At 39.9% G+C, this 15410-nt stretch overlaps 2 protein-coding genes and 2 long non-coding RNA genes across 5 annotated transcripts; 1 reads left to right on the top strand and 3 right to left on the bottom strand.

The window, feature by feature from the left end:
• Window positions 1–650: 650 nt before the first annotated feature.
• On the bottom strand, window positions 651–3858 carry pvalb9 (parvalbumin 9). The gene is made up of 5 exons (XM_040023216.1): window positions 3625–3858; window positions 2735–2802; window positions 2107–2239; window positions 1537–1646; window positions 651–934 (listed from the first exon to the last, which is right to left on the bottom strand). The coding sequence occupies exons 2-5, from the start codon at window positions 2793–2795 to the stop codon at window positions 909–911; spliced, it is 330 nt and encodes a 109-aa protein (XP_039879150.1). The 5' UTR covers window positions 2796–2802; window positions 3625–3858; the 3' UTR covers window positions 651–908.
• A 2147-nt stretch (window positions 3859–6005) lies between these two features.
• Window positions 6006–8238, bottom strand: pvalb3 (parvalbumin 3). 2 transcript variants are annotated; one of them, XM_040023214.1, is made up of 5 exons: window positions 8107–8238; window positions 7568–7635; window positions 7074–7206; window positions 6520–6629; window positions 6006–6428 (listed from the first exon to the last, which is right to left on the bottom strand). In XM_040023214.1, exons 2-5 carry the CDS (start codon window positions 7626–7628, stop codon window positions 6403–6405), a joined length of 330 nt encoding a protein of 109 aa, XP_039879148.1. In that variant the 5' UTR covers window positions 7629–7635; window positions 8107–8238; the 3' UTR covers window positions 6006–6402. The 2 variants fall into 2 exon arrangements, with proteins under 2 accessions (XP_039879148.1, XP_039879149.1); XM_040023215.1 differs by lacking the exon at window positions 8107–8238 and having other exon boundaries at window positions 7568–7654.
• Window positions 8239–10043: 1805 nt separating this feature from the next.
• On the top strand, window positions 10044–11973 carry LOC120728373. Its single transcript, XR_005694711.1, has 3 exons — window positions 10044–10520; window positions 11317–11442; window positions 11529–11973. It is a non-coding gene; the product is annotated as an uncharacterized LOC120728373 (long non-coding RNA).
• Window positions 11974–12771: 798 nt separating this feature from the next.
• LOC120728303 lies at window positions 12772–14548 on the bottom strand. The gene is made up of 3 exons (XR_005694696.1): window positions 13917–14548; window positions 13661–13769; window positions 12772–13543 (listed from the first exon to the last, which is right to left on the bottom strand). It is a non-coding gene; the product is annotated as an uncharacterized LOC120728303 (long non-coding RNA).
• Window positions 14549–15410: the final 862 nt, after the last annotated feature.

Genomic DNA, 15410 nt, shown 5'->3' with positions numbered 1-15410 from the left:
CCACCAAAACATGCCTGCACCCAGACTGTTTTTCTTTTGATTCTCCAGTAAAGCTCTCTGTGAAGGTTCTCAGTCATACAGGTCATCGTAGTCAAAGGAGCTTGCAAAGAAAAGCGTCTGGACTTATTTTGATTGCTTGAAGACGTTTCACCTCTCATGAACTGAAGAAGCTTCTCGGATGAGAGGTGAAACGTCTTCAAGCAACTTAAAGAAGTCCAGATGCTTTTCTTTGCAAGCTCCTTTGACCTCCAGTAAAGCTGTAATCTTGTGTGTATTTGTTTTTGATTTAGACTGGCATTTATATGTTGTGTTTCGGGTCTTACCGACAACAATGTGCTTTACACTACAAGTTGTGTCCAAATATTTACATATATCCATTTTATTCTATAAATTTAAGCTTCTTTATCTTCCTTTTTTCTACACCTACAGCCAAATAATCTAACAGGCATGTCTTCTGGACTTTGAGCAACACATGGAGAGGCCTTTTCTGTAACAAAGGCTGACATTTGATAGGGAAATTTAGACCCACAAACGTCTTGATATGATGCACCAGTGCTAAGCACTGCTTTATGTATAACTTTATCATCAAAACATACTAAACATCATAATATGAGTTCGTTTAATATATACACAGTCAGTTCACAAGTGTGTGTGTTTCCACATGTTTATTTACCACATTCATTGTCAGGGGGGGGGGGAATGCTACAGACGAGAAACCACATACCAATATAGTGAAAAGACACATTAAGTTGTGATGCCTTTAAAATAAAAAAAGGCCTTTTTAAAGCAATTTGTGCACACAGACATTAATAGAAAACATATTTAATCCCTGGAAGTGGATCAGAAGACTCCAGATGTGGGAAAGTGACCAAAGGACCTGAATGCTTGAACTTTTTTCATCTGAAAACTCAGGATAGGACCATGGATTGGAATTCTGGGGAAAAGAATAAACAAATAAAGGAATACTCAGAATTAATCATAGCTCTGCATGTGCCACGTGACAAAAATCAAGAAAACAAGCAAATTTAAATCTTGTGTCAATTCCCTCCAGGATTAGGGAAGAGCTGGTAAATAAACAATAAACACAGACTAAAGCGGTCCATTTTGGATTGCCTAAATCCTTCATCCTATTAACTAAGACAACTTTTTTGTTTGCAAATGGATAATGGGTAAAACTGGGGCAAATGATCGAGCATGATGATGACCTTAATATCAACATGTGTGGTTCACACATGGCATAATGGTTAAATAAGGATCAGAGAATACACCAATGAAACATTCCCAGGATTTCAACATTATAGAAAAACAATACCTTCTCTCACCTCATAGATGTATAGTGCATTTAAGGTTTTCTGATGGTAACTTCTTTGTGAAAGACACCCCACCCCCCCCCCCACACTAAATCTCATATATCACCCAGTTCGTCTCTTTTGGCACAGCCTGTGTTGGTTCATTTCCACCAGCTGAGTCTTAATCCAACTAATAAGATCATTTCTGCCCACATGCTGATTTTTTTGTGAGAAACCAGATACCAACCGTCTACTCCAATTTTGCCATCGCTGTCATCATCAGCTGCTGAGATGAAGCTCTTGGTTTCTGCGTCAGTCAGTGTCCGTGCACTGGGGATAAACCGCTGCAGAAAAAACCTAGACGCACACACACAATGATGATATTTAGCCATGACTGATATTTATGGATGACAATATAGGGCATGTTTTAAAAAACATAAACTAATAAGAACACGGAGAAAGACACCACTTCCTAAACTGGACTGCACAAGTCAAACCTCTTGTCAAAAAAAGGATGAATTGTGTAACAGAAATGAAATGAAAACACCACTCACAGTGGATTACTGCGAGACAGCTTAACATTCATCACAGTATTAGAGTACTACTGTGTGATTTAATGTACCAAGCCTTCTTTCTTTTTTTCTTTCTACCAGAGAAATAATACGAGATAGATTCACATTAAATATGAAGCCACACCGCACTGGGTCAGTTAGTTGACGGAGTAAATCCAGGTAAAGGAACAAAAGTGCATATTGAAAAGAAAAGACTAAGATTCAACGCCTCTGGGAGAGCAGACACCCCGTATCCTTTTACGCACTTGAGCTCAGAGTGCTCGATGTAGCCGCTGTTGTCCTCGTCGAGGATCTGGAACACATCTTTGACCTCCTTGGGTGTCTTTGAGGACAGGCCGCACAGCTTAAAGAACTTCTTGTAGCAGAAAGTGTCCGGAGCTGAAAGCATACAAATGTTGAAAAAAAGAGAAACAAATACAGAAACAGAGCTGACCCGTGAGGTTCACCGGCCCGGGAGGTGATGTGGAGATTAAAACGGCATGTGTCTGCAGCGACGGAGGGAGGGATTTTCCACTTTTTTTCCTTTTCTTTTCTTTTTTTTAACTTTTAAAGCCAGCAGCTATGCCCCCACAAAAAAACAAAAACAAAAAAAGAACAAAACAAAACAGAAAATATAATTAAAACCCCTCTTTTTAAAATCCCGATTTAAAGCGGGTGCGACTTTAGTAGCGAGGACACTGTACAATATTGAAAAGCTGTGGAGAAGATTATGCACCTTTTTGCAAAAACAAAACAAAAGAACTCGACTACAGCAACCGTTTATTCGGCATTTAATGTATTTTATTTTGCATATAAGTCATACAACCGTCATAATTGAGCATGTTTAGTTACTAGGGCAATGCGTGGTCCAGTGTGCATAAGTTGACATCCTACCTTCACAGTCCTTAATGGCATTTTGGATGTCGTCAGCTGAAAGAATGGATGTGAGTGACATGTTGGTCCTGCAAAATAGAAGAAAAGTCTTTAAGAAACACACATAGGTCTGTATTTTTCTTTTTTCTAATTATCTTAACCTACATTTGGCTCAGTGATATCCTCTCAGCCCACTTTTGTATCACACTGGATTACCTTTTTTAATATCTGTAGTGGTTTCTAGGTTAATATCATCATCCCATAAGACCTCAGGTTATGAGTTTTTGATGAGTGGGTTTTATGTACAATCTCTATTTTACCAAAAAACTCCAAACATATTTTCTGTCTTATCGTTGATGCCAGGTTAATTGTGCTTTTTGATTGGATCTCCCCTGCGAGCTTGTTAATCGGCTTTTTTTTTTTTTGCCTTGTTTGAAGTGCTTAATTGGCTCTGTGCAAAAATAATTGGCACTTAGGGACTTTACAAGAAAAAAAAATCAGAGGGAGGGAAGGAGTAAAATTTGTGATACTTAAACTTCCATTGCAGAACGAATAAAAAAGAGAACTAGGAAAAGTTAAAACACCCTCTCCTGAGCGCTCGACAGCGTGCTGTCTTTAAACAAAAAATAAACGTAGATAAAAAATGATCTGCAAGTTTTTATCAGGTTGTTTTAGGGGAATCTGTTAAAAGCATGAGCAGAAACAGCCCGAACCTGTATTTTGGTCAAAAATCTCACCTTTCTGTCCGGTTTGGAGGAATTAAGCAGTGCTAGACGAATTTAAAACTTTCGTCACGTCCCTGAAAAAGTAACCCAAATAGTCTAAAGGCTGTGCCACTGCACCAACAGACCACACCAGACAGATACCACACCTGTACTGAGAGTTTACCTGTGCAGCTGTGGGCTACTCACCGCAGTTGCCTCGGTCCGGGTCCAAAAGCAGCAGCAGCAGCAGCAAATAAGACTCTTTGGTGGCTGCCGACAGCTGGCTCTGCCTTATATACGACGAGTGCGATGCTTGAGTTTCCAATCTGTCCGAGGATCAAATTCTCCCGCAGCCAGCCACCTCCGTCTCGTGTTCCTCACCCGCTCACCTGTCCAATTAACCTTTACGGTTTATATCCGCTGCACATTCTCCTACTCTCTCTCCCTTTCCCCCGTTACTCATATGGCAGCGTGTGGTTCGTCCAATCAACTTTCTCCCCCTGTGTTACACTGCTCTCCCTCTCTCCCCCTCCCTTACATTTTCCCCATCCCATCCCATCTCTTCTCTTCTCTCTCTCTCTCCCTGCAGGTGCATTTGAAACCTTAAAAGTATCCAATAATCAGTCTGGCATCATTTCTTTGTTTTGTTTTGTTTCTTTAATGAAGAGTCTCTTTGATTTGGATGACTCAAGCAGGTCGTAATTTATCAGAAATACTCCATTACGCATGCTCTGATAGTAAAAATTCAGAAGTAAAAACCTCAGTGTTTGTTGCAAGTGAGCCATCAACCTGCCTAACAAGTTAACATGAAGATTACAAGTTTCTTTAGTGAGAATTTAGATATATGCATATCATTTGTTACTGTCAGAGGTTTTGAAGCTCTCACTCATGCACCTGTGCTAAAAGGTGAGAGGCTGGGTGGGGCCTGTGCTGAAGAGCCTGCTGGCATCCTGCCACTCTAAACTGATGAATTTGTTTCCTGCAAAGGGGAAGCCTTTCAAACCATCTGACGCAGCAGCGTCTCTGGTGAATCCAGTCAGCACTAATGGCTTTAGGAGAGAGGGGGGGACGGGTGCTTTCTGTAACTAGAACCAGGGGGAATAAATCTAATTATTTTTTTCAAACTTTCAATTGCTGCAAATCTCTGACTTAACACTTTGCAAGTAACAGCATTTTCATCAGTCTCACCTACTTGTTACACAAAAAGATGAACTATTTACCCCAAAAGTAACTCCAAAACACCACCTCTTTATCTCCAAGCCTCGACGTTTGCAACTTTAACCATCAAGCATCTGAAAGCCCTCTTTGTATTTATTTATTTTAAATGGCGACACCTTGTGGTTGCTTACTATTATTGCGATTATCAATCAAGTTTTGCTCTTGTATGTTGTTGTTGGTTTTTCCCCCACTTTGGAAGGGAGGTGGAATTTAAGCATTACCAGATACTGTAAGAGATAAGAGCTGGATTATGTAGAGCAGGAGTCAGGTGTGTGTCAGCGTATTAGTGAATCTAGATTAAGAGGTTATGTAAGTCTCACATCAGCACAGCTGGATGTACTTGTAATGCATTAATAGTGCAAAAGTCAATAAAAAAAAATGCATTTAAGCAACCAAAACAGGACCTTACACCTCACACAAATAAAAAACTGAGCGCATTATAGTGGAAAATTTTGCATATACAGTATGTGCACTCAACTGGTCTGCTGCAACAGGCTTATTTGGTCTGATATAACTACTGGCACTTAATAAATAATAGATAATTTTGAGTAAAATAAAAAGGTTTGTTTATTTAAATAACGACTCATTAAGGAAAATATAGTATAAACTGAATGCATACAAATCAAGTACATTTCATTTGAACAGAGTCCATTAAATTCACAGGTTTACATTGTACTTGTAATAAAACTACATGTAAAATCTACACGTACGGTAATCAAATGATTTAAAGTCAGTTTGCACATAGATATTTTTGAAGTGTTTTAGGTGGGTTGATTTCTGAATATTGCATATCATATCACTTCCATGAATTGTTCACAGAAGATACATGCTGTTGCAGATGTGCTTTAAAACTGCATTCTTCTGGATGTACAAGAGAAAATGCCCCTTCTTTTATGGTCTTAGCAACCGATTCAATAAAAGAACTACATGTTACAATCCCTCTTAACCCATCCATCACCTATTCAACGTTTGGCTCCAAAATCTCAGACGGTGATGCAAAATTCTGAACTCGTGACTTCAATACAGGACTATACAAACCCATGGGGGTGACATTATGGTGGCTATGATCATCATTTATACAGAGTCAATTACCTGTCTGTGTGACATTCGGCTACTAGTTTAGCATTTTAGTTAAAAGTTTAGCATAGATTTATTTTCTTAAAATAGGCACATCTGTGCCAGATTACCTAAAGATTACCTAAAGAGCCAATTCACAGGCAATGGGGGAATTGATAGGTGGGTGGGTGGATGTTACATGTAGAAGTTTTCTCATGCATTTAAAAGAATGTTTTTGAATTTCTTTTTTAAAAAAGAAGCTATCATTGATTTACTACTTCACAACTGAATAGCAAAGAACAGGGTCAGACTTGTCTTACTGAAAAAAGAACCTTTATTGTTTTCTCATCGTCCGTCCGTTTGCCCTAAAAGTGCATCATCACTGATCTCACAGAAAGCAGAAGTCACAGTAAAACGACGACAGAAGTGAGAGAGAGAGAGAGAAAGACACGAGTCAACCACGCTATACACTTAGTTGGTTACATTCATCGTGGACAGCATTGGGGTCTGCACTGCCAGAGAAAGAAAGAGAGGGAGCAGTTTGTCCATGGTCAGGGGTGAAAGGTTGAGTGTATAAAAGTGGTGTGGAGAACTGAAGAGAGACAGAGAGAGAGAGTGAATGGGAAGAGGAGAAGAAGAGAGGAAAAGGATGTCTTGATTCAAGTTGTTCCTTTAGAGTTGTGAAGTCAGTCAGTTGGTCAGTTCATTCATTTAAGACTTGACCATGGCAGCGAACTCTGCAGAGGGAGAAAGAAAGAAAGAAGGTTATTGTTTTGCTTTTGTTGGATGGCCTTTACATTGTTCTTTTGGAGGTAAAGATTTCCTCACCATCAACTCCGATCTTGCCATCGCCATCAGAGTCACCGGCCTGAAGAAATGTCTTTGTCTCAGCATCAGTCAGAGCTCTGGCACTGGCAGAGAAGTTCTGCAGGAACAGCCTGGAGAGGGTAATCAGAGACACAAGATTAGCTTTTTTTTCTTTTTAAAAGAGAAGCCTTTCTTTGAACAGTTGTTTTCTGGGATCACAGTGAATATTTTGTGCTAAACCGATCATCTATTCAAAAAGCATATTAAATATCTCTAACTGAATCCTTCTTGTTCTATTGGATGCTGAGGTTTTTGGGCTTTGTCATGAAAAAAATGTAAGCAGGCTACAATTCCTTTCCTTTGTCCTCTGTTCTACGTCACCCTACAGCAAGAGGCACTGAAGGAGAGAACTGGTATTGAGTTGCAGTCTAGGAGAACACCCAGTAGCCTGAGCTTCTCAGATGCTTTTGGGCCTCTGACATCATTCTGATTTCACTGTGAGCCAGAGAAAGATGATCCCAGTGCTACAAGAGCTTTGAGGAGCTTGTGGGTGAAATTTAAGAGAGGGTGCCTACTTCAGCTCATCCTCCTCAATGAAGCCACTCTTGTCCTGGTCAATGATGGCAAAGGCCTTCTTGATGTCATCGGCGGACTTGGCTGCCAGGCCGACCTTAGCAAAGAAGTCTTTGTGCTTGAAGGAGTCGGCAGCTGTGGAAAGATGGACAGAGGGAGGTTATAGCACAAACACAGGCTGTGGTGTGTTTTGCAGAGGCTGTAGTTTCTGCATGTAAGGCCTGGCATTTGGTTGTATCCACTTTCCCTTCCTGACCATCACTCAGCTTTTTTTCTAACGTGCAGGTCAGCTTTTCTTACAGTAGATGCACTGGTGCATGCTTTATGCTGAGACATACAGCCATTTAGAACTCTCTTTACTACTGGCAGACACCTGAGATTTTTTTTTTTTTTTTTTAGAATATTTTGCAACTGGATGCGAAGTTTTTGCAGTCACAGTTTGGCTGTTGTCTAGGCTTTCCCTAGGTTAAAATGCTATGAGTTTCATCATGTTTACCTTGGCAAGCTGCAAGGGCTGCAGTGATGTCAGCTTCGGTCAGGACTCCGGCGAATGCCATTTTTTAACTGAGGGAGGAGAGAAGAGGACAAGTCATCGGTTAGTCAGTCAGGCTGTGGGGAAATCTGACACGATGAAGCAGCTTTACTCTCAATCTAAGGCCACCTTTTAACTTCCCTCAGTGCACTTTGTAGTGCACTGCTCAGAGTTACAGGGCTTCATGCAATACTCATTATACCATGCAGTATAATTCACAGTCCCTCTCTGTGAGTCTTCCAAGCCACAAAAGGTAGTCCAATTTCTCCAAAATAAAGCCTTCCAAAAGGCAAAAGATTAAATCTCCTTTGCATCTGTAGTTGAATTTTTTTTCTCTTTCTCCGTTTCGTTCCTCTGTTAGTCCAAAGCTGAAATCTGGCCTTGTGATGTTCAAAATCTGGACATGATTTATATCCCATTGCATGAAGAAGTAGAAGCCCTGTAACTCTCTGAGTCAGGAAGTGGACTTGCCTACAGGTCTGCAACTCTTCAGTGAAACTCACCTTAGGGTCTGGCTAAGACTAGAGTGGATTCGCTCAGATGAATCTGGTGACTGCAGTAAAGCCCCCAGCGACTCTCACCAGCTTATATACCTTGTCTCACCCGAAATATGATGCATAGGCTATGTAACAGACACTGTGTGCAAAGCAGTCAGTCAAAAAATGTGTCCAGTAGACAGAGCTGTTCTATTTATATGAACATAAATGAAGATGCTTAAATGGTAGGCTAAGCGTAGGCCTATGTGAAAGTGCTTAATATTGCATAAGGCTAATAATATATGTTGCTGATTTGGTTGAAACATACTCTGCAGCCTGTTAAAGTGTGCAGAACACCTCAGAGTGAAAGCTGGGGTAAACTTTTATATTATCTTTGACAGCCAGAAAGACTTATTCCAAGTCAACCGTACTTAATACTGTTATTATTTTTTTTGTTTTTGCTTTGTGTTTATGTAATTTCACTTGTTGACTGTGCTTTAATGAATGTCGTTTCAAACGCTGTCTTTAATCATGTTTAAATGATAAATGTATTAATGTGAAAAAGCGTTGTGTTGATTATGAACTCTTTAAATGACCTTAAATAGCTATCTTCGCCAGCTTTGGTTCTAAATAACCCCCAGAAGAGTTCCTTTAATAAAGCAATGTGTTTTTGTTGTTGTTGTTTTTTTGTAAACCCCCCCAAACACTCAGTACATTTTGGTAATATTATCTCTGTGCTTTTACACCATCATCGCTGATCACGGTTTGGTTGAAACGGCGCTTGTGCGTAACTGGCGTGCGTAAAACGTCTGCGATGACTTTCCTGACCTTCCAATGTCAGAACAGGCTGATTGGTCTGATTGATCACTGCAGGTAGGGACGTTGTAGTCGAAAACCTACGTAAGTTAAAACACCACGTTCAAAATGTAAACGTTCATTTCTTTATTTGTTCTTTGGATTTTTAGCCCACAACAGGGGAATGCATTTAACACTTTTCCCTATTCCAGCTGTTCTTAGCTTCACATAATGGCAACATTGAGAACACTAGGCTGATCAGCTATTATACTACTATATTATGGAGAAAAACATTGTCCTGCTTATCTATTCCCTTGATAAAAACAATTATGTGTGTATGATTGTTATATGAATTATTAATATATATATAAATCTACGTCAAACTTATGGACTACGGTTTCTATGAGTCTTTATGATTTCTATCTTCCTAATTCGTATGTATGTTTATGCACATTGTGCCCCATTTTTTGAAGTTTCATTCATTTTTATTGCCGTGAATGCGTAGAGGGGACTTGTATATAATAGCAATACTGAACTAAAACTATGTTATGATAATTTTCCACGCCAAACTGTGAGTTATAGTCTTATGAATAGGAGGAAGACGTTTATATGAAGTGGGGAGCTCCAGGGATTAATTGAAACGCTTTATTTAATAGTACATCACCACTATCATCATGCACCTACATACAGCCACCGGCTCTCATGCCGGAACTTATTTCTGGACCTCTTACATCCATTCAAACCATTTCTCCATATGGCGATGAAACTATTTGTGGTACTATTTGGGGACACGCTGAAAGCTGATGCCCTCGGTATCATCGCACCCATTATCATCATCATCCTTTTAACTAATCCAGTTTGGCACCGGATGGTTGCATAATGACGCCGAGTTCTCACGTACTATCAAAACAAATGACAATTAAACGGGGATAGTCCTGGGGACTTTCCTTATCATGTTTGCTTTTTTTTTTAGGATAGCCAGGTGTTATGCAGTAATTCTACATCAGGTGGCAGTATTGAGATGATGAGGAGTTTTATTGAAATACCAGCAGAATTTAATTGTGTGTACAAATCATAACAGAATCTATATTAAACATATTTAATTTCAAGCTCTGGACACGTAATACGTTGTTAGTTTAGCTGCTGCTACAGTTCTCCATAAGTCTTTCACAGAAATGGTTTCAGGCATAGGTTGTCCAAGAAGCCTACAAATTGTACTTAAAATGTGTTTCACTGGGCTTTTTCTTTACTTCTTAAAAACTCTGGAAAAACTAATCTTTGGCGTTTAACATCTGCTGTGGTCAAATGAGGTCTCTCACCTCAAACGACTCAGCCATAGATACTGTAACTATTTCTGCCCTTCTTCAATATCAGGCTTAAATTACAAATATCTCACAGCAGGAATGAAACCCATCAAGCCTGTAATCTGAAGCACCAACGAATGATCATAGGACGTCTTCTGAAATGTACATTTCAGAAAATCCTGTGAAACGGGTTTAGGCCACAGAGATATTTTGCCTTCTGTGTGCAGAAGAGTGCACGTATTGAATCAATATCTCCGCCTGAGAGCAGAAGGTCGCTCTTTGGTGCTGCAGCAGAAATAGAAGTGACCCTTGTTTCCTGTCGCTCTGTCCTCTGCCAGTCAGGTGAGTGACTCGCCGTCTGGGAGAAAGTTGCAAATAAATGTGCATCATTGACAGAACTGTAAATGCGTCGGATCAGAAATTTAATCCCGTCGCAGAGTTTCTCTGCTGGGTCATGCAGGTACTCCGAAGCTCTGCCAGACACCCAGTCACCCAAACCTCACAGCCACTTTCCTGTTTGCCAGAGATCAGTTGCATGAGCCAACTGTGCCCTGCTTGTGCACCCCTGGTGCAATTTGCACCAATAAGCATTTTTTAGTCTGTAGTGTTTGAAGTAAGATTTATAAAAAAAAAAAAGAAGAAGAAGAAGAAGAAAGAAAGTTGGACTAGTATTGATCCAACCTATCTGGCCCTGCGTCTTACTACTGCAGTGAAACAGTTTGGTGGAAATGTAATACAAATTTTTTTTTCACTATGAACAAAAGTTTAGTGAAATTTTCTATCTCTAACTTTTTAAAAGTGCAATTTTATTCATTTTTTCATTATTTTATTTTCTGTAGTCATGTGTCTGTGATTACACTTATCCACAAAACACTGGTATATCTTACTTCCATTATCCACGATTAATGAGAAATTTACTAACAGCTGATGAACATTTTTCTGTTACTTACAAATAAATGCAGGACTTTTAGTGGTAATTAAAGCACCATTTTACACGACCATTTATACTCTTAACAATCTGAATTCCTTTTGGTGATAATGTAGTTATGTCACGGTGGATCAGCGTCCAGCTGATCTGAGGTTTTTTCTGTCTTTCTCTCCAACTTCCACTCTCTCTCTCCTCTTCTCTATCGCCGAGGCGGAAGTCATTGTGGGTTCACGCCGTCGGTGAGAGGAAATACCTGAGCCTAATCAGGGCGGTCAGCATTTAAGCCAGGAGTGCTGTTCTCCTGGCTGTTCTTCGCTGGATTGTTGTCTGCCAGGCGTTAGTGAAAGTCAAGTCTACAGCTAAGCTAAGCTCAAGTGTTTAAAAGTGAACTGTGTAACTAATCTTCGTCTCCCCGTCTACAGACCTCCTGGATTCCCTCCCCGTGTGATTCTTTGTGTCAAGTGTGGAAGAGTGAACCTGTGGCTGTGAGTGTGGAGAGTTGGAGAACGCGTGACTACCCCCGTGGATTTCCCCGGAGCCCCGTCCCTCACCTAATTGTATATAGCACTGCCCTGCACTTCCCATAAATACACAATGTGGATTCTGCAAATAAATTATTGTGTACAGCTGATTCTGGAGTCCTGCGCTTGAGCCCTCACCATCTAACCGTAACAAGTTAGCTTTTTTGTCCAGCATTCATCTATAAAGACAATAAGAAAAAACCTAATAGATGTGATATGCTTGGGAAACTGTTTTCTAACTGAAACTGGTTGCATGCTGGCTGAATATCTTTTCTTGTAACGTTAAACTTTAAGTGAAAATTAAACTGCACGATCCCCACCTTAATTGTTAATATTCTCCATAGATACTAAAGACCCGGTGTAGGAATGAATGCATGCAGTCGATCTGTTAAAATAAGGAGTTATATTAACCCAGAGCCTTGTGCTGCATTAGCTGTACGAGAATGTAAAATGTAAAGGCAGAAGAAACCATTTCTTCTAATGGCTCATCTGTAGTCTTGATGATTTTTATTTTTTTTTGCATCTATAGCAAATCAATCAATCACCTCTTTAAAATGATTTCAAGGAACACGGGATAAATACTGAACACACGGAATCTAAATGTAAACATATTCACACCAATTACTGCGCATGGAGTGTTAAACTGGGGCGACTTCATTTGCTGACTGGAAAATTGCACATGCGGTTAAGTGGAGAGTCAAAAGTCTCCTGTGTACTCCTTCCCCAACCCCCTTGGCTAGCCTGGATGTGACCCAGTGCTCAATATAACATCAAAACAGTAGGTTTTACTGTAACTACTCATCTGTGTCTCTCACTGGATAAAAGTCACACCATGAAGAAACATATATTCTAGCAGGGACACAAAGCAGAGAAGCGAGATCTAACTTGGGGTTTACTGTAGGAAAAGGATCATCCCCATGCAGTAAATCATTCAGATCTTGTGCAGACTTGACCAGAACTCTGAAAAATAAAAATATTAGATGAAGACACCAGCTACATTTTAGCTTTGCAAAGTAAAAGACAGTGTAAGGATGACAGATCACTGTCAAGAGACCATGTTATAGCTGGTGACTGCCACTGATACCAGCACCAGCTGGTTTAGTGACAGTAAAATCACTGTTAGTTATGATTAATGTTGCTTTCTCTGAGCAGTGCACCACATAGTAGCTTTTAGACCATTTCCATTTGATTTGGTATTTATCTGGGATTCAAAATGACAACAGACATAATCGGGAAAAGATTTTTCTTTGCAATCACTGCTCATTGTTTGTAATGATGAGTGCCCTTTATTATTTTCATAAACAAAGAAACCACAAAAAGAAAAAAAAGTGTGAAAATGATTTTTGTTTTTTCAGAATAAGACCTGACCACAAGGCTGGCGAATAAATATAATGGTACAATATAAATTAGAATTGAATTATATAATAAACATGTGATGACTAAAGACCTATTTTTAAAGCTGTTCCTACTGTTTTCTATAGGAGTGCTTGTCTTCATTTCAATAAGGAGGGATCATTTATGATGGAACTGAGCATAATTTATTAATATACAGAATTCAGTTTGAGGTATTTGGTGGTTAGACTCCGATGGCGTGTCACTGAATGAAATCCCAGCAGTTATAGGGATTATGGTAGGACCCCCTGGAGTCTAGATGCTGGTGGTGGAGATGAAGATGAAGGCTTGAATGGAGCCTGAAAGATGAGCGAGAGGTGATGATGGGGAGGAGGTGGGTTGCATGAAAGCATCTGCAAGGGACAATGACTAATGTCCAGTGAGATTTTAAGTACACAGAATCACAGCTGATTGGCCCGAAGAAGGCTGGCAAAAAGCTGATTGGACGAGACTAGTGATGTCACAATCAGCTTTACACCGTGGGAAAGCGGAAGTGATGTCAAGCTTAGAATAGGCAGCAACACCTGGGAAGCAGACAGATGTGTGACTATGGCATCAAATCAAATACACATGCCTGAAAAAGCACAAAAATAAAAATGTGAACTCTATATCTTTGGTTAGTTGTGCTCAGACACACTGACCTTCCCAGCCGATCTCACCGTCACCATCCAAGTCTCCCTCCAGGAGGAAAGCTCTGGTGTCTGCTGGGGTCAGAGGTCTTGCTCCTTCACAGAGTTCTCCAAGAAGAGCCTGACCGAGAGCAGTGAAGTGACAAGTGAACATCAAACACAGAAACAAGAGCCGAAACGAACAACACACTAAAATTGTCTTGGCAAAAGGTGATTTTATATATCAGATCAGAATGCTTTCTGTGCATGTGACTCAACTGTAACTCACCCTGTTCTATGTAGCCACTTCTGTCCTGGTCCAAAAAGCTTAAAGACACACTCAAGCTCTCTTTTATAACTGTTTTGATAAAATTCTTTACACCAAAGGAATCTGATCAGATCAACTCAGATGAAATGATGATACCCACCAGGTGACAGCAGGCCTTTTTGTCCTATGGCAAACAGGAAGTATTCACACCCTACACTACTATTTACTCAAGTTCACAAGTGCTCATTGGAGAAGTGATGTCTGGTGCAAAATTTGAACACTGATGGTCGAAAAGAAACAGCTGGTGACAGTGAACAAGCTTCAACCCACCCTAAATGTCAGAAACCACCAATTTCTGTCTGTCCACTGTCACCTGCAGCTGACCCCATCAGCCATCACTGTGTGCCATCATACAGCTGTGTTTTCTTTCTCCAGGGGTCACTGTGGAAAAAAAGAAAGACTTAAACAGACCCCAAGCAGGTAGAGACTCTGTGTAAACAAAACAGCAGTCAGTGAGGTTATATTTGGTGCATCTGGAGGGAATCTGGCCGGCCTGCATTTCCTCTTCACTCGTGTTTCCAGCCACAGCCAAAGTTGCTGCCTGCTTGTGGTTGTCCCTGGCAGGGCTTCCGCATGCTGTAAACATCCTGTTATTATGGAGTCTGTCACTTTCAGGCTCTGCTCCATGGAGCTGTCTCCGCTCACAGCCACACTGTTTCCAGCAATACTACATTTAGCATTTAGAAAATGAGGAACATACAATAGACATTCACACTAGACTTACATTATATAAATGCATTTAGTTTTGTATGGATCGCTGTGCCTTTTCTCACAAGCTTGGAGAAGTATGCCCCAAAAAGTGGGACATAGTTGGATGATTGAGCATACATTGGAGAAGTATGATATGTGTTTCAGAAATACCAGCATATATATTGACACGTCTCACGAACGTTTTCTTACTGTGTTCAGAGAATAAAGAGAAGCGCACGTCTTAAAGTAAGATTTTTTCCCCCCTCTATTATATTCACACAGTATTACTCTGGCAAAACACTGCAAACTACAAACATTTGCCCAGGCAGCTCACACTCTCTGCAGTATTTGCTTTTAAGGGAATAGTAATGCATTTTGTATGCATAATAATTTTGTTTTCTTTGTTTGTTTTAAACTGACTATAAGAAGTTTGCAGTACAGGCTTTTGTTATTTGCCCTGTTTAAAAAATAATAATTTTAATTTAATTCTTTAATATACTTTAATACACATGAGATAATTTTGAGTACTATTATTTTTTAGATACGATGCATTAAAGGTGTAATTGTATTAATATGCACATTGCAACATAGTTATAGCTGTTACGAATACTTAAAAGTAGGTACACTAGGTTTTTACAAAGAAATAAAAAATAATTATACTGTAAGCATTTTTAAAAACGGCTTAATTTCCTGGTAATTGGTAAAAGCATCTTAATTTTCTCTGCATGTGACGCATTATGAAGTGTCTTAACCTTGCCTAACTTC

This window comes from Simochromis diagramma, unplaced genomic scaffold (genome assembly GCF_900408965.1).
Source record: "Simochromis diagramma unplaced genomic scaffold, fSimDia1.1 OVJJ01000208.1, whole genome shotgun sequence".
Classification (NCBI taxonomy): Eukaryota; Metazoa; Chordata; class Actinopteri; order Cichliformes; family Cichlidae; genus Simochromis; species Simochromis diagramma.
This window is presented reverse-complemented; position numbering and strand designations above follow the sequence as displayed.

Excerpts from the sequence above, each read along its gene's own strand:
- pvalb3 (XM_040023214.1), bottom strand. The coding sequence starts at position 7,628 with ATGGCATTCGCCGGAGTCCTGACCGAAGCTGACATCACTGCAGCCCTT. Across the intron at positions 6,630-7,073 it reads ATTGAGGAGGATGAGCTGAA|GCTGTTCCTGCAGAACTTCT; the intron begins GTAGGCACCCTC and ends TACCCTCTCCAG. Across the intron at positions 6,429-6,519 it reads TGGCAAGATCGGAGTTGATG|AGTTCGCTGCCATGGTCAAG; the intron begins GTGAGGAAATCT and ends CTCCCTCTGCAG.
- pvalb9 (XM_040023216.1), bottom strand. The coding sequence starts at position 2,795 with ATGTCACTCACATCCATTCTTTCAGCTGACGACATCCAAAATGCCATT. Across the intron at positions 2,240-2,734 it reads TGCCATTAAGGACTGTGAAG|CTCCGGACACTTTCTGCTAC; the intron begins GTAGGATGTCAA and ends GTATGCTTTCAG. Across the intron at positions 935-1,536 it reads TGGCAAAATTGGAGTAGACG|AATTCCAATCCATGGTCCTA; the intron begins GTTGGTATCTGG and ends TCTTTTCCCCAG.